The 18,013-nt window shown below is 42.3% G+C and overlaps 1 protein-coding gene across 4 annotated transcripts in view; it reads left to right on the top strand.

Moving 5' to 3' along the window:
* The window catches only part of Dgki (diacylglycerol kinase iota), a 429,274-nt gene that overhangs the window by 244,276 nt on the left and 166,985 nt on the right, over window positions 1-18,013 (top strand). For all 4 annotated transcript variants that reach the window (XM_028768387.1, XM_028768388.1, XM_028768386.1 and 1 more), the window contains 3 exons: window positions 9,741-9,854; window positions 11,075-11,212; window positions 14,261-14,339. In XM_028768387.1, the coding sequence (XP_028624220.1) occupies window positions 9,741-9,854; window positions 11,075-11,212; window positions 14,261-14,339 (331 nt within the window). The remainder of the gene's footprint in view (window positions 1-9,740; window positions 9,855-11,074; window positions 11,213-14,260; window positions 14,340-18,013) is intronic.

Here is an 18,013-nt window from a genome sequence, read left to right as displayed (position 1 = left end):
TTTTAAGTGGGAATTGGGGTTTCAATTCAGGTCCTAATGCTGACGCAGCAAGCATTGTGACTACTGAGTCATCTCCCCAGTCCCTCGTCTGTGTTATTTGTAAGGAAAGTATGGAATCCGTGTTTATCATGTCTCACTTATATCTCCCCTTGGCCTCTGTCATCATGCATTTAGCAAAGGTGAAGAAAAGTCAAGGAAGACTCTGTTACCTGTGCACTTTCTTCTGGGTTTGGAGTTTGACATTACAGAATCTCAGGTTGTGTAATGGCCCATCTTTGGTTTTCCCTTAAGTTCTCTAATTATGATGCTTTATTCTCTAAGACAGCAACAGAATCTCCTTTCATAACCTGGACACAACACTGGATGTACAATATATGCTAATGTATACACATTATGTGCTGATGAACAAAACTGCAATAGAGAAGACCAGTGGCTGTTTGGCCCTTGCTTGGTGGAACATACTAGTTGAGAAAATAGTGTCTACTCTTCTTCAGGCTTTATTTACAATTATGAGCTTGTAGAATTTTTTATAAAGTCCTGTAGCATAAAGGAAAAAAGCCATGTTGTTTTTAAAGCCTGTGTGCTGGTTGGTTTTCATCAACTTGACACAAACCTAGACATAACTGGGAAGAAAATACCTACATCAGAATGTAGACAAGTATGTGAGATACTGTCTTGATGAATGATTGATGTGGGGAAGCCTAGCCCATTGTGGATGGTGCCACTCCCTCGCTGACCCCCATGTGATCCTGGGTTGCTTAAGAAAGCGTGCTGAGTAAGCCACTTGAGTAAGCCAGTAAGCTTACTCCCAGTAAGTAAGTACTCCTCCTTGGTCTAACCACCAGTTACTGCCTGCCCTCTTTGAGTTCCTGCTATGGTTTCCCTCAGTGATGGACTGTGATTGAGTTGTGTAAGCTAAATAAACCTTTACCTCTCTGAGTTGCTTTCGGTCATGCCTTCTTTCACAGCAGTAGATAACAAAACCATCCTGTCTTTTCCAAAGTGTATTCAGTTATGGATTTCCTCCCATAATGCCTGCTAAATCTGCAGTGGTTACAGGATTTACAGAGATATGTTTGGGCCTGTGCTAGCGTAGGAGTCAAAACAACGTGGTCCCTTTTCTTTCTACTCTAAGGGTCACAGCTGATGTCCAGAATAGATGATAAGCAAACGGAGAAAATCATATCGAATTAATTTAATTCAAGTGCTTCAGTTCGAGGACATAAAGGTCCAGGGAAAACGAATCACTCTTCTGCTTAGGTATGCGGAAGAAGAAGGTGCATGCCCAGTATAGATCCTTCTTGGACTGGCTGAAGCATTCATTCCTCCCAGGCGTGGGGGCAGGACCCCTTTTGCATGTGGGTCTTTGATCTACTGCCAGATGGAGGTAGGACAGAGCTTTCGTGGTCAGCTCCTAAGCAGAAAGTCAGGGGAATGTTAGAGTTGTATTTGCAAGCTTTATGGATTGTTTCAGGGAAAGGGGTTTTAGTTAATGAGCCACCTCAGAGAGGGGGAGTTCTGATGGCTGTGACTCACCATGGCAAGAGTGAGTGGAGACAAAGGAGAGTCACGGGGAAACCTTTGCTCTCCTCTGTGACTTCAAAGCATTCATGCCAGAGTGAGGTCGTGCGATCATTTACCAAGTTCCAACACTCTAATAGAATTTTACGAGCTTCCTATATTAAGAATTATATCCAGAAGACTCCTTTGGCGAGTATAAAGAATATTCTTTGTGGTGTCATCAGCTCCCAGAATGATCATTTAATGAAAGGCAAGACTCATTATGGATCTTAGCTACAGTTGCCTTCCTTACCTCACAAGCTATTTTACCTTCCTTTATGACTTCAACCTCTCACATTCTTCTTTAAGTTTCAGTGCCAACTAGGTAGACCCTGACATGTCTGTTGACCTGGACTCAAAGGTTTTTTTTTTTAAACTCAAATCCATATGCATAGCTTACTTTTTATTCCTAAGCTGCAGATACTTACTGACTAAGTGCCTCCCATCCCCCATCCCCTCCCCAAGTGTCCACCCCCTGCTGGGACCCCTTATCCTCCTCACCCCTTTGTTTTATCTACTAGGCAGACACGTAGTCCAAGAAGTACAGTGTTAGGTCATGCAGTACTGGAGCCTTCTCTAAGGTCAGGTAAATATTTTGAAGGATGGGATTCCAGTACTTACCCAACAGGAAGGAAGTCAAGCCCAGCACTTGTGAGACAGTCATGGAGCTTGAGCTAAAGCCCCAAAGAAAACTGAAAAATAATAGAATGGAAAGTTAAAAGTTTGATCTGTCAAGAAAATAAACAGAAAATAGGTTTCAAGGCACAGGCGGATGCTGAATTTTAAGAAGCCACTGGGAGGATTAGCCACCATTTGAGACCAGGAAACAATGGTGTCTTCCAAAAAGCAATTTCAATGGGGGAAACCCAACCAAATTAACTAAACAAACAAACAAAAAACCCAGAGTGGTAAGTGGAACTCAGTCATGTTGTGAGGAACTGCTAAGAGACAGATTTATTCGCAGAATTCCCTGTCTGTGAACTTTTTGGTGCTGTTTGTCTGTCACCTGCCCCTCTGATACATAGCTGACTTGCTTCCTCTGCTGTTTCCAGTCTGGTCCTTTCTTCTGTCTCCTCATCATACACACCACAGTTAACGACCACTATACAAGGCTGTCTATGTGCCGGGTTCCTTTTCCTCTTAGGAACTTTATCTGTGTTCCTGACTTCACTTGTCATGTTGTTTCATGGAGTTCACAAATACATGAGTTATTTGTGCTCGGGGCAGTTGTCGTGTCTAACTGAGAGCAATGTGCCTGGAGCTGGAACACTTCACAGGCTCGTCGTTCTTTTCACTGTTACCATCTGTTGTTCTATCAGCAAGGGTAAAACCTTTTAACTGTCCACCTTCAAGAAACTTGATTTTACTTAATTCTTCCATGTTAAATCGAGGCATCTGTGAAGACAGGTTTCTGAAATGTGTATCGCCTGTGATTGCTAGTTTGGAATGTGGAGTTTTAAGATTTTCAAAGATTTTTATGTGTATGAGGATTTTGCCTGTATGCGGACCTCTCAACGAGACCTGGTGATGGAAGAAGCCAGAAGACAGCATTAGATCCCCTGCAACAGTTGTCAGCCACCATGTGGGTGCTAGGAGTTGAGCCTTGGGTCTCCAGAAGAGCAGCCAGTGTTCGTAGTTGCGGAGCCCTCCCTACAACCTCTGGAATGTGAGACTTTGTATTTTGCATGGAGGCAGAATTAATGCAGAGAGACAGCCTAGTGACTAGGGGCTGGGGGGGGGGCTACAAGCTTTAAGCAAGTGGAGTGTAATTCACCAGCTTGCTGGGCACACATTTGACACGAGGTATGCAGCCTTCCATTAGGGAGCACATCACTGGATACTGCCAGAGCAATGACACTCAAGGAGGAGTCACAGAAGGAATGTTTTTGGCGGTAGCTGCTCCTCACATATAAACCACGTGAAGTATGTGGCATATTCTGTAATATGTAGAAATGTATTATTTTGGAGAAAAGGTTTTAGGCTTCAATATCAGTTATTTTGTTTTTATATTAACAAGGCATCCAAAGGGGTAGATGGAGTGATCTCTCCTACCAAAATGCACTTGGAACTGGGTATGGAAGATGTGGCTTTTCTACTACTTCTGTGGCATCATTAGATCTTCAAAGACAACTACTGCGACATCTAAGGTTCCTCAAAGTCAGTGGTGTAGTAGTTTAGACGTCTGCTGTCCAGGGACATTATGATGAAACCACATTTTTACCTTGACTTTCTCTAGAAGGCATTTTTTAAGAGGAAAATTGAAAAGTAGTGGCAAATTTTGTTTCCTGTTTCCCTTGCTGTTTATAGAAAACATCCCAGCATGCAAGGTATAACTTACTGTGAGCTATTTTATGTGCTATTTGCGGTGCCCTTGAAGTCTGACTGATGCTGTAGGTATGCAGCCATCCGGTTTCAATCTGCCATTCAGTGGCCAGTGGCTTTGTTGCTAGGTAGTACAAGTGTGGTCTTTTTGCACCTAGCTTGCCCAAGTCAGAGGCACACAGGCACAGGTGTCAGGTGATGTGGTTCCCTCTTTGATCCTTGTGCTGAAATAAAACCCAGATAATGCACAAGCTTTTTGAAATGTTCATGCTTAGAATGATAGAATTATTAGAAAGAATCACTCCTTGGCAAAGCTGTACATAGATACCTTCTTTCTTGGTTATACTGCACTGCCAAACATCCAGTGCTTCTTACCCTGCTCATATGTAGACGAGCCAGTGGACTCAGCCACTTCTGCCACAGGCACTCCTACTATAGTTCCTTGTGGAATAACCTGTGACTTCTGTCCATGTGGGTTCTGACTTGGAGAAACTAGATGAGACCATCCAGCTCACTTTAGCTCTTCTAGTGTCTTGCTAGAAATCTTCAGTTAAATTGACATTTGCCCTTCATTTCACACTTCCTGTTCATTTGGCTTTCCTAGGTTAAGAGTGGTAGATGGCCCCTATTCCTGAATGGGTAGGAGTGCAGGGCAGAAATTATACAAGAAGGACAAGTTAGACAAGACCATGGCAGGGCCTGGTTGATCATGTGAAGCCCTCTGCTCTTTTAGCTTCTGCCTTCCCTTCTGTATTTTACCCTCCCATGAGAAAGCACGTGCTGTGTCCTCTGCATGGATTCATCAGTAGTGGGGAGTGGATAGATGTCCACAATCTATACTTCATTTTTGTCTTTATTTTTTTTCAAATTTAATGATAATCATGTTTCTTCAGACTTCGTGGTAAGTTATAAAATTCCTAAATTAAAAATTAAATCTATAAAGCATTAAAAGGAAAATGATAGTCTGTTTCTTCCTTGGCATCTGTGTGTGACTTGTTTCAAGACCCGTTATAGATACCAGCTTGACTGATGCACAGTCCTTTGTATAAAATGACATAACGTCTCTAGGGGGACCTACATGCATTCTTGTATACACCTCAAACTGTCTTTAGACACTGCCCCTTATGCTATGGAAATAGCTTCATTTTAAGGGAACAGTGACAAGAAGAAAACACGCACCTACAATGTACACGTGAATGTTTGCTTAGAAACTTTAGCAGTGATTTAAGTCATTGATACAGAACCTCTAGGTACAGAGGGCTAGAGATGACTCTACCTGTCAGAGTCCACTGTTGTGCCTTGCTCTTTTTTTTGAGAGTGGAGGGATGTGGCTGTCACTCTCCACCGATGTGGCCTTCATTCTTTTCTGCCTATTCTGTTAGAGGGAAATGTCAGTGCACGGTCATCCACACTCCTCAGCCATGTCCAATGTCAGCGCACCTCGGAAGGCAAATATTACTCGGTGTCCTTCTGAGACAGCTAGAGCTGAGCACAGGCAGGTGGTGGCAGCATTGGCCAGCTGCTGCTGCAGCACTGTGCCTGCTCAGGCAGGAGGCAAAGCAGGAGGACTCAGCTTTCTCAAGCTGTCAGCCTGCTGCTCCTAATGAGGAAAGGGCAGGACGGAAAGCTGGGAATGTTTTGGTTCAATCAGTATAACTTTCGTTACTGGTGGGGGGAAACAATTGGATGGAGGCTAGTGGACTGGCACTGATAATTTGAGGGGACATTAAAGCCTGATGAAACAGATAACCTATTTGAGAGCCTGTAGTCTGAAATCTGGAGTCGTGGGAAGTTTAAGCTTCTCTGATAACAACCTGGGAGGTAGAGCTCTCCACACCCCGACAACTTTGGGGCCTGCAGATCCTCTACGTACTTCTGTTTTGCTTTCATAAGGACAAGCGCGTAGGATGTTACCCATGATGCCTCGTTTCTCCTGCTATGGTGACATGTTTGTGTCCGTCTCTTTTTGATGGCCTCTTTCGGTTGCAGGAAAGTTTGGCTGCTGGTATTATTTATGGTGTCTAAAAGACAAGAGTCCTTGGTGTGAAGACAGGCAAGGGTGAGGCTGAGTTTCAGGTTTAAGGCTGATCTTTCTTCAAGCATAGCAGTGGGAAGATGGCACATTGCTTTTTAGGAGATGACCTTCACTGGTGAAGTAAGGGGATGGGGAGAAAAATACAGTGGGGTGCTGCAGCTAATGGTAGTTTGTGTTTCTTACTTGTCAGGCATGTGCAAAGCAAGGTCTGTACATTTAGTAGAGAAAATGACACTGACAAGCAGGCACCGCTACTCTTCACTTTACAGAAGAGGAAGGGATATAGTTAGTGAATGATTCACTCACTTGGTACCCATGGGAGCTTGGTTCCAATGCCAGTGTCTCCTTCTGGGTCCTGTGCCTTCTGCCCCACTACAGTGCTGCCTTTTGGGCAGCTGGATGTTGAGTAGCGATGACTCTTTGGGACTGCTCCAAGAGAAGACACTAATCCAACTCAGTCAAAGCACCATCTGTGAAACAGTGGGTGCCCATGAGAAAAATCAAAGCAATGGAAGTGTTTTAAAAGTCATATGATGCCATTTCATTGTCAATAACAATGAAATACAAGATGGTCTGCTCAGAGTCAGGGGAAACTGTTGGATCAGTGAACTAAGGAGATTGAAATGCACGCATGCACACGTACACACATATGCATGCACAGACACAAACAGGTACATCCACATACATAGTACACAAATTCAAATCCAGTTTGTATGTAAAGACATCTTTGTGTGAAAGTCTAAGAAATATACTTTGTCCTTGAAGATGAGTGCATGAAATCCTCAAAGTCCCAAGGCTCTGTGTGGAGCTGAGTGCAGACAAAACTCATCCCTTGAGAACCTCTTTTAGAAAGCAAGACAGCAGCTAAGCATAGGAAGGTTTGATTGGCAGCTGCCATATTCATCACAGGAAGTCACAGGACTCCTTTCTTGGCAGCTAATCCTCTTGCTTTTTCATCCCTTTTGGTGTGAGCCTTCAAGTGATTTAGAGTTTTTCTTTGTAGGCTCATGTTCAGAGGCGGTTGTTTGATTTTTCACTTTCTATCTCTGTTTCATTTCCTTGCAGAGTATTTTAAGACTTATCAGACTGGAACTGTGTCTGCTGTAGGTAGTGAAAGCTTCCATGCTAGAAAGACATCCCTGGGTTAGTGGGAGATTGGCCTAGTTACCAGACAGAGGCTTTCTCAGGTTCTTCCAGACATACAAAGTTACAGTCCCAGGGCCATGGCCTCAAGGCAGTGGTCATCTGTACTCTGTCTGTCCCAACCATCTTTCCCTCTGCCTAGAGAGCACTGGTGACAGTACAGCCTCTTACCAGCAGGGGGATGTTTTCATCCCTCACTATTAGACAGCAAACTGGATTCCTCTATGGCTCCAAGCCCTTTAACAACCTTCGTTTTGTTGATGGGCAAGATATCTTTCTCACCTCTTTGCTCTGCTAATGCTGTGTTTACAGTAAGATCAGATGTTGTAAGGATGAACTAATATAACTATCTTCCCAAGGAAAGAGAGATACAGGCAAACTAAAATAAGAACAGTCACTTAAATATGGAAAAAAAAAGAAAGAGGACGAGTGACCTCCTCTCAGAGAAGTTTGTGGGGAAAGCATCCATTATTCATCCCTGGATGGGTTGTTGAATTAGATTCTGAGTCTACTGCATGTCTGCAGATCTGGTCTGGTTTCTCTCAGTACTGTGTGCATCTGCATTTAGCATTCTGGATACTTGTGACCTTTCTATGACCTCCCACATGCTTCCTACAGTTTCCCAGTAGTTTCAGCTTTCTCCATGCTTAGCTGTGTTTTCATTAGCACTGGAACGGTGTGTGGCACAGCCATGGGAAGTGACTTAGCACCTGGCTCACTTGACAGGTACTGTATAAGCAAGAAGAGCTAAAGAAATCCAGGTCGGAATCCAAGGATGGTCCAGGAATGGCTTTTAGCACTTAGAAAGATCTGTGTTTGAAGTGGATCCCATGGAGTGAATTTTGGAGCTTTCTCTACATCCAGAGATGTCAAAAAACACATATTTTTGCCTCTAAGATAGACAGGCCATTTCCAGTACTAGGTTTGGTATTATCGATTTAGTTAGTAGTTTTGTGGTACTAGGAATGAAACCTAGCTATGTCTTGGGGCATATCAGCAGGAGATTTCCCATTGAGCTACATCCCATTCACCTCTTTAATTTTTTTTGTCCCGAGATAGGGTTTTACAAATTGCCTAGGTTAGCCTCACTCACTATCCTCCTTCCTCAGCCTCCTGAGAAGTTTGGAACAGTAGGCCTGTGTTGGCAGGCCTTGCTATGCCCACCTCTTTATACAGACTTATTCCTCTGCGGCACTGAAAAGGCTGGCTTCACTAGCTGGTGTTAGTATTACCTCATTATGAGCGGCAGTTCATGTATAAATGATGCGACGCTAATGCCACTCAATCGTTCAACTGTCTTACAAAGTGGAAACTAAAATTAAGCTGTCTTATGGCGTCTTTTTATGTTGACATACCGTAGTGGCTTCACTCTGACATTTTTGAAGTTTAATAATGTGATGTTGCTCGGGGATAGCATGGAGATTGCAATCGGCATAACCGTCTTCTGTTAGCCTGAACTCTGAGGGCAGCCATTTTGTTTTACCCAGCATAACCTGGCTCATTAATCTCATTATTTTAGTGGCTGTGCTCTGTTGTGCACATAGTTGGTAGTGCTCATTAAGTGCACTGCTAGTATGTTATTTAAAAAAAAAACACGACACACATACAAGTATAGAATAAAACATGTCACTGTTTTGCTGAGCTCTTGAATGGAACGTTAAGATGATAAAGTTCACCTATCAGAGAAGAATAGACCAAGAATCATGTTGCTTATAGCAGGAATTTTTTTCTTTTTTTTTGCCTAAATTCAAGGCAAAATGGATTGATAAGCAACAGGAACTTAAAAGCTATCACCTTTAACATAATCTCTTCTTGGCATTTGTCATTTTTACTTCCATTATGTAAGCCATAGTTGAAAATTATTAGGGAGACCTATGGAATGTGGGTCCGTGTGACATCATAAAGACTTGTGAGTTTCTTTTTGCTACACACAGCTTAGGAGCTGTTTGTTTAAATTGTAATATGGCTATATTCAAAGCATCTTTTCTTCTAGGACAAAGATTAAGCAGGGCATCTGATTCTAGTGTGAAAGGATATGCTTTCTGTCTAGATTTATGTTAGACATTAGGTCAGGCATAGTTATGTCTTCATAGTGAATCGTTAAAGAGATTTTAGGGACAATTAGGGAAACACTATGAATTTCCAAAATGATGCTGTGGAGGGTGACCATGTAATGAGTGCCTGTATTGGTCATAGACCAGGTTACAGCCTTTGTATGCATTGCAATTTAAGCTGCATACAGCCCTGTGAAGTGGGTCTCATTATCTCATTATGAAAATCAGATAAATTAATCTCCATAAAGTTACGCAGTTTAATCAAGCTTCTGCAGTCTGTACGAGCTGCAGTGGAATTTAGTCTGAATCTGAGTTTTGTATTCTCTTTGATGCTCTATTATATTGCACCATCCAAATGACCTTCAATTCTTCTAAATTTTAAAGTGTATTTCTAGCTAAACATACAGATGTATGAGCCCCAATTTGCTTATATAATAAACCATACATAAGTGGCCTTTTTCCTATTTAGGGGTTGACCATTTTGAAAGCACTTGAAGGCTTTCTGTTGTCTGACCACTGTATTAAATACATGTTTTAAGCATTCTGACCTTTCCGACCTCCTCAAGTTCCTTCCTGGTGACTTATTGTCTTTCTCTTCTCTCTTCTGGCCCCCAATTTGTCTGTAGGTGGGCTGGATCCTCTCCATCCTGGACGAGCTGCAGCTGAGCCCACAGCCTCCTGTGGGGGTGCTTCCACTGGGGACTGGGAATGACCTGGCTCGGACGCTCAACTGGGGCGGGGTAAGAACTAGAGGTAGCTGCTCCTAACATGGAGGAACAGACCAGACCTGCAGATTAACTCTGTGCTCTCTCCTAGAGCTGTAAGCTGCTGCTGTCAGAGGGACACGTTAGAAGTGGGACTCAGATTCCCTGTTTCTTTGTCATTTCTTTACCTCAGACTTAGAATCCTCCAGGGAGGAGGGGGTTGAGTGTGAGGGAAACACATGGTTAGTACACAGATAGTGTGAGTGTTGAAGTATCCACCAGAGGACTGCCAACGGGTCAGCCTCAAGTGGTCATGTGAAACAATCCTTCGAGTCTGCGTTCATCCTGACCCTTAGCCCTGACCATAATGGCAAATTTGCTTTAGATTTAAGACCTATCCTTTGAGACAGTCACGACTTCTTTTGAACGTGGAGGTTTTCTGACGATCCTTATTGTAGCTTCAATGAGACTGGTATCTTGATTGTCTCTCCCATTGGGTACCATTCTCTGGAAGGTATGAGGGAAGCTGCTGCTAATTGGCCCTTTCATGTATATATTTATCTTCTTGTACTAAACTAAAAGAAGTCACAAGACAGCAAGATGCCAGCCCAGGAGCTATTGGCATGAAAAGCTGCTGGGGTCAGCAATTTCTCTTCAGTGGTGTAGCCCCTGGTAAATAGCTCAAGCCACAGTTAATGACCCCACATTCACGCTCAACCAGGAAATTCCAGTTAAGCTCAGTGGACCATTAAAAAGAAGATGTGGGAGCTGGAGAGGGCTAGTTGGGAGGAGGAAGGGGTCAGAAGTCATGAAAATGGGTAGCAGGGTAATAGGGGTGGATATGATCAAAATACAGTATGTAGGTGTGTGAAATAGTGGGAGAATAAATTCAGATATTCTTAAAAAATAATAAATGTTCACTGCTAACTCCCCAAGCCCAGTATTAGGTTCTTGCTTGACATCTGTTTCGTATGACAAGGATCTTCATGTTGGCTTCATATGACAGATCCATAGCAGACACCAATTTGGCCCTTAGCCGAGTTAACCTATCAGGGTGTTTGATTTATTATTCTTGTTATATCTTGCCTTACCTTTTTTTCTTTTTAAGTGGCTGGTATAAAAATAAATCCAGTATTTGGCTGACTTCCATGCTTTAAAAAAGCAGCGGGACTATGACTGACCACACCTTGCCTTGTTATGGCACTTGCTGCAGGGCTTTCTGATCCAGACAGCAAGGGTCTGTGTTCTGTCCTTAGGGTTACACTGATGAGCCTGTTTCTAAGATCCTGTGCCAGGTGGAAGATGGGACCATTGTACAGTTGGATCGCTGGAACCTCCATGTGGAGAGAAACCCAGACTTGCCACCGGAAGAACTTGAAGATGGCGTGTGTAAGGTTAGACAGCTCTTCCTTTGGGGGCTGGAGAGGTGGCTCGGCTAAGAGTGCTCAATGATCCTGCAGAGGACAGGGGTTCAGTTCCCGGCACTCATGTTGGCTGCTTCACAGTTGTCTGGTACTCCAGCTTCAGGGGATCTGGCACCCTCTTCTGACCTCTGTAGACACTCGCATGTATGTGCACACACACGTATGCATACAAATAAAAAGAAATTTCTGTTGATAGTGCACCGGGACACATTCCAGGGTGCTACTCATGGGCCCCTGCCTTCTAGAAGATAGCTCATGGGGTAGCTCTGGGACTCTGGCTCCTAAGGCTAACCATGTTGTCACCAGCTCCCTCCCTGGCTCCTCCCCACAGACCCTTCAGGATTTAGATATTATACTTATTCCAGAACTATGGGACCTGTTCTCTATCTTCAGCCCCACACTGGGAAAGCATGTAAACATCTGTTAATCTCTTGAGCTAGATGCAGACAGCCTATGAGAAGATAGAGTTTGTATTTGTTTCTAAGCATTAGGCACACAGCCTTTCAGTAGGAGGAAAACCTTAGCAATTGCTGGCCTGACATCAAGTATCTCTTCTGTGTAGCTGGTATTATCTAACCCAGTTGCCTCATAGACTTGGGACTTGCCTAAATAAGTAGTCTGTCTTGGTGTTTTCTTTTGGTGACTGAGCTTTTAGGGTGAAAATTACTCAACCCAAGCCAAGGCCATTATTGTAAGTGCAGCTTCATTTCAGCATCTGAGCCTAATTTGTGACCCTGGTCTCTGAGTAACTTGGTTATGCCACTGAGTAGGCATCCCCTCCCCATCACTTCTTGTCTTTTTTCCATGATGCCATGCCCATAGTTCTGTAGGTTTAAGAATCCCTTGCTCTGCTTGTTAGAATAAACATTATGAGTCTCCAGAGATTCAGAGTAAGTTAATGTAGGGATAGGGACCCCACATCTGCCCTTTCAATAACACCCTTGCTGGTTTGGATCCATCCACTGAACACAAGTTCATTGTTCACCATAGTGCTGAGCAATTATGCTAGACACTCAAATGTCTTATTTGGCTTAAACATCTCTCTTCTTATTCAGTGTTTTTTTTTTCCACCTAACAATCCTGAAATTAATAAATCTATTAGACATCAGGATTGCTCACTTGAATTTGAGTTCACAGTTGAACATTGTTTAAACATATGGGAAACTTTTAACTGTTTTTTTTTTTTTTTGACTTATTGAGATTGAGTAGAACACCACCAAATTAGAAGGAGGGTGGCCATCTGCTGACATGGAAAATTTCAGGCCATTCTGCTAACTGTTGACTGGTGAGGCCTACAATTTCACTCCTTTCCCAAAAGCTTGAGAAATGGAAAGACTTCTTGATGCAGCCAGAGAATGTCAATCCAGATAATTAAGGGGCTTTGGGAATGGAGTTTGGGGATATGTAGAAAATTGGGACACATTTTCCTGGAAAAATGTGAATACCTTAAAAACAGTCTAAATTGGAATATTACTTAGGGAATTGTGTCCAGATGTTTTCTTTAGCTATCAGTGGCTGCTAAGACATGGGTTAGAATTGTAGCCAAAATAATATAAATGGTAGAATGTTTCTGTGTTTTTGGCACGAACACCATGCTATCTTTACAGGGGCTGGGGTTTCGTTTAAGTGCAGGGACTGGATATTCTCAAATACAAAGCCAAGAGAGTTAGACATGGTTTTGGCATTGGTATGTATCCTGAGTTTCTCTCTGCTCTGTAGCTTGTTGAAATTGCTTCTCAGGGCTGACACAGCCTCTGAACCATCAAGGCTCAAACTGAGGGGCTTCAATTGTGGAGGTCCTCCTTTCTTTCCACAAGAGACAGAAATTAAGGCAGTCTACCCCTGTCATCTGTTTTAATGGGACAATGTTCTCTCTTCAGCTTAGCAGGAAATCTTTCTAATCAGTAAGAAGTATATTACACACTCTAATAAATGAATTTTGAAATATTGAAGTTTTCAACATGCATTCTTAATAACAAAAGGGTACAATTCAGTTTGGGACATAAACTTGAGACTATCTGGGAACATTGCCTCTTTTTAACTTAGCATTTACCTTGCATTCTGAACCATGGGAAAAAAATGTAAGGTAATCAGGTTTGTTTTTTTCTTGAACTTTCTATGTGCTTTTCTGGTTGCTCTAGTATTGAACTGAAGCTTTTAGATGATGTCATGTTTGCAATTTCAATCTGTGCTCTCTGGCTTCACAGTAATTCTTCTTGCTAGTTCAGAATAAAAGTCAGGGACTCCGAGAATAGGAGAGCATTATAGCTTATATGTGCCCTGTACAGTTGTTACTGATGTCATATTAAAGGTACATGTTTAACCAGTTAAGTGGGAATCTGAATTCTACATTACACATTACACATTACACACACACACACACACACACACACACACACACACGCACGCACACATGCACGCACACACACTCACGTACACACACACACACACACACGTACGAAATATATAATATATTGTTGTTGTTTCCTTTTGGTATCAGCAGTGGCTGAATAAAATGGTTCTTACTGCTTTCTTTTTTATATAAGTTTTGTGAAAACAATAAAGACCTTTAAAAATCGAGTACATGTGAATTGCTATTTTAGGCTGCAGTATTTATGTACTGGATATAAAGCTCTTGAAAAAAATCACACATTGATTAAGGAAATTAGACTGGATCTAGAAATGGAATTTATTTTCTAAACTCACGTGGAATCAATCTCTTTATATCTGTTACAGATGAGCACCCCTTAGCTTTAACAACGTCATTGCACCGTGCACAAGAATGGCCCTTAGTTAGTAATTTGTAGCTGTGTTCCTTACTCCCTGTATGCTTTATGATTTGGGTTTGTAGGAACTTTTGATTTGAGCTTTCACTAATGAGTTAATTCAAGAGTCCCTGTATCTTATGTATAAACACTCTCTTCCGAGTGGCTCACCTGTGTCCCACAGGCTGCCTCAGAGATAGGGTGTTGGGTCTGGGTTGGCTGTTAACATTGTCAGATTTGTCCATCCTTGCAGCTTCCTCTGAATGTCTTCAATAATTACTTCAGCCTTGGATTTGATGCTCACGTCACTTTGGAGTTCCACGAATCCCGAGGTGAGGGCGTGCCCCATTTCCGTCTCCCTGGGAGGAAGTTTCTAGCAGTGTTCTCCATGCTCCATTTTGCTTGCACATTACCTGCATGTCTGCATTGTGCTTCCCTCTTGTTCCATGTTAACTTTCATGATGATCCTAGAAACTGGACCAGATAGGAGCTTGCTATAAATTGACCTAGCTGTCTAAGAGCACAAGGGCAGGGACAGAGGGTCACCTCAAGTCATGGGATATTAATCTTTACGTTTGACTCTTACATTGTGGGCTGAGAATCAGAACCAGGGCTTTGCACATGGTGGGCAAGTCCTCTGGCACTGAGGTACATCCCCAGCTTTGGATGGAAAATTCGAAGGAAATAAAATACGTAGATAAAGAAGTATTTCTTTGCTAATTAGGATGCACTTAGCTTCACTAGCCACCAGTAATTAAAGTTTAATAGTGTATATCCAGAGCCTTTGAAATGTGTTAGGAGAGATGAAAAGGAAAGAAACAGGCATGTCAATACACAGAGGACTGCAGGTCTTTTGGTTTGAGAGAAAGGAGCAGGATAGTGGTGAGGTAGCAAGGAAAGTTCTGGAACATTCACTGGCTGAGGCAAGTAAGAGTAAGGCTGTCATAACTTCAGACATGAGAAGATTTGGGACCAAGACTCTGGAAGAACAAGTTTTGGAAGTGAGTAAGATGAATTGTCAGCTGACGGCTGCTGCGGAAGGGAAAGCACTTTCTTTGGGGTTGTGATCTTCGGGAGGTTGGGCAAGAAACAGTGGAAAGTCCCACATCTATGTGCAACACTAATTACCAATTGGACTTAGTAGATTACACATAACACTGGGAACGAAGTGTGTTGGGAGGGCCTGGGGGGCAGGGGTATGAACATTTCAAACCACGAAAACATTGAAACAACTAAAATAATATTACATATGCATAAACAATAAATACATATTTATATGAGAAAAGGATGGAACGGTAAAACATTTCATATGACTTTTCTTATCCGTCCAGGACTGAGGAAATTTAGGATTTAGGTTGATCACAGTCTCTGCTGCTTGCTCTGTCTCTCAACCTGCCCATTTCCTGCGCTCTCCCTGTTGGTGGACACGATACGCCTCTTTCTTTGTCTTTGATGTACAGCTGTCATGGTACCTAGCTCCTTGTGCATGTGTTTAGATGTAGCTGAGACATAGTAATGTAGGATATGAAGCTTGGGAGACAAAAGTCAGTTATCAGTGAGCAACTGATGGGGCTCAAGTGGTTTCAGACCCCCAAACCTCAAATACTGTAAACTAGAATCCCAAATTTCAGGTTGTGGTAATCAGGTGAAGAAAAATCTAACTCTGGTACTCTAGACATCCACAGTGGAGCTCTAGGGTTCAGGTCAGTAGAATTCAAAATACAGCTGAAGCGCCAACTGGCAAGCCCGAGCTGGTTCCAGCAGGTCTGGTCTTTCAGACATCACTACGGCTTTTAGGAGAAAGTGTCTATGGAATTGAATTCTGCATTAAGAAAGAACAATACCAAGTGAAGAAGGAACTCTATGTAGATTGTGCTTCTCTGAAACACTAGAAAAGCTAAAAAAAAAATCACAGGCGGAATAGATGGGTCATAAAAGAACCTTAAATGCTTCAAATCAGAGATATCCAAAACCTAGCACAGTCCTGCCATTGCCTGGTCATGGAGAAGAGTTAATCCAAGAGCCCTATGTGATTGGTCTTCTATATGTGTTTACAGAGAGTTAATTTTGTCAGTGCATGGTAGCACGTATCTCCTATATCCTTGTCCTTAAAGCCTTATGCATCTGGATAACTTATTAATAAGATTCACATGTTTCTTAACAATACCTGTAAAGTGATACAGTATTACAAATAAATGAATTTCCAAAACTAGGCATCCAGGAGTGAAGAGAGGCCTACCTGGGTAAGTGGGCCTGAATAAGATCATTCAAGGGAACTTGATTTTGGGTCCTAATAATTTTGAAAGTTGTTCTGATGATATACACCTCTGTACTGGGAAGGAATTTTTATGAATCAGAATGAGGGGAGCACAGAGAGATACCACAGTACAAAGGAATGTGGTTTACAAAAGAATTCTTTTGTAAGGACACCAGTTGACTAAAGGATGCCAAATTCTAAATATTAACATTGGAAGTTTATTGCTAAGGCTTGGTGCTTGTTTTATGTTGTTTTTCCAAATATTTTTATTTTTTGTTTGACAGCCAGGTTCATCTTTGTGTCTGTCTGTTTATGTAATCTATTAGTCTATCTTAATCATATGCACCACACTCTCTTCTCACCCTCTCCCCCTGGATTGCCTATAACATATCTCCTAACCCCCCCTCAACTTCATGTCCCCTCTTCCTTCTCCCCTCTTACTAACTGAGTCTGATGAGTGTGGCCCATGTAAACAAGAGTATGGGACCATCCATGGACACATGGACAACTTTTCCTGGGGCATACCTCCAATGAAGATTTGCTTTTCTTAGCTTCCAATACCCCGTCGGCTAGAATCAGGGATGTCAAAGCCTCCACCCACTTGCAATTTAAGGCTTCAAGGCAAAAGTTGTATAATTTGCTGCAAACTATCTTGAGGGCGACTTAAAGTCTCATGAAAGGCATTGTGAAAAAATGGATTGGATAATGTCATGAAAATATGTTACTCTAAATAGGAATTGTGCCAACCTATCTATATGCAATGAATAGCAAATATCAATTGTGTGAAGGCAGAGTTTTAAAAATCTCAACTCAGAGGAAAGAATTTTGCCTTAAATGGGAAACATCCCATCAAATGGACAGTTCTTAGCATAGCTACTTATATAGTATTTCTTTTAGAAGGCGCAATTAAAATCACATTTGTTTTGGAACAGTACATTAGAATTGTTGCTATGCAGATGGTTTTTAAATTACCAGTTGAAAGTCAGGCAGGGAGTGAAAGCAGTCTTGGTATTTTGTTTGACTTTGTGGAGTAAGGGGGTAAACGTGACCATCTGAGTCTCTATATTTGATAAGATTGAAGGTATGCCACACTTGGTTGGAAATAGAGTGCTGGTTCTTCTCAGTGTGGCCAAAGCATCCTTGGATGAACTCTTGCTACATAAACATGAGGAAGTGCAGTGTTTGCTAGAGGATTTGGGGATGTCAGGGCATTGGTCCTGTAACTGTCACTCGGAGTATTGCCTGGTGCCTTCATCAGTACTGTGTTATAACAGTGCTTGAAGAAGGACATAGAAAACATCCCAAGACATTAGTGTTTAGGCATGTTAACAAAGATTATAGCTGTCAGTGACAAACTCAGCCCTCATTTCCCCAGCCGTGTGAATGAGACTGTCACTCTTTGGACATGGATATTAAACACATCAAACTTAGTCAGTGCTCCACTGCTACCGTGTTACTGCGTCATCGAAATTATGATCCAGAGGAGTTGAACCTTATGCACAAGGTTAGGAAATACACTTATGACTCTAGAGGAGGCTACATTTAAATCTGATTTAGGATTAACTACTTTCACCAAATATACAGAGACATGCAGATAATGTGACCCAAAGGACCATGACTTCCATCATTCATATTACAGACAATAGACAGAGTTCCATCAAGAGACTGCTATGAGCAGTGGATTTGCTAAATTTTAACCTTGCTGGAGATGGTACTGAGACATACTGCATGCTACTGATCAGCGTTCTA

The sequence above is a fragment of the Grammomys surdaster genome, unplaced genomic scaffold, assembly GCF_004785775.1.
Source record: "Grammomys surdaster isolate TR1022 unplaced genomic scaffold, NIH_TR_1.0 186, whole genome shotgun sequence".
In the NCBI taxonomy this organism is placed as follows: domain Eukaryota; kingdom Metazoa; phylum Chordata; class Mammalia; order Rodentia; family Muridae; genus Grammomys; species Grammomys surdaster.
Note: the sequence above shows the minus strand (reverse complement) of the source record. Positions and strands in the feature narration are given on the sequence as shown.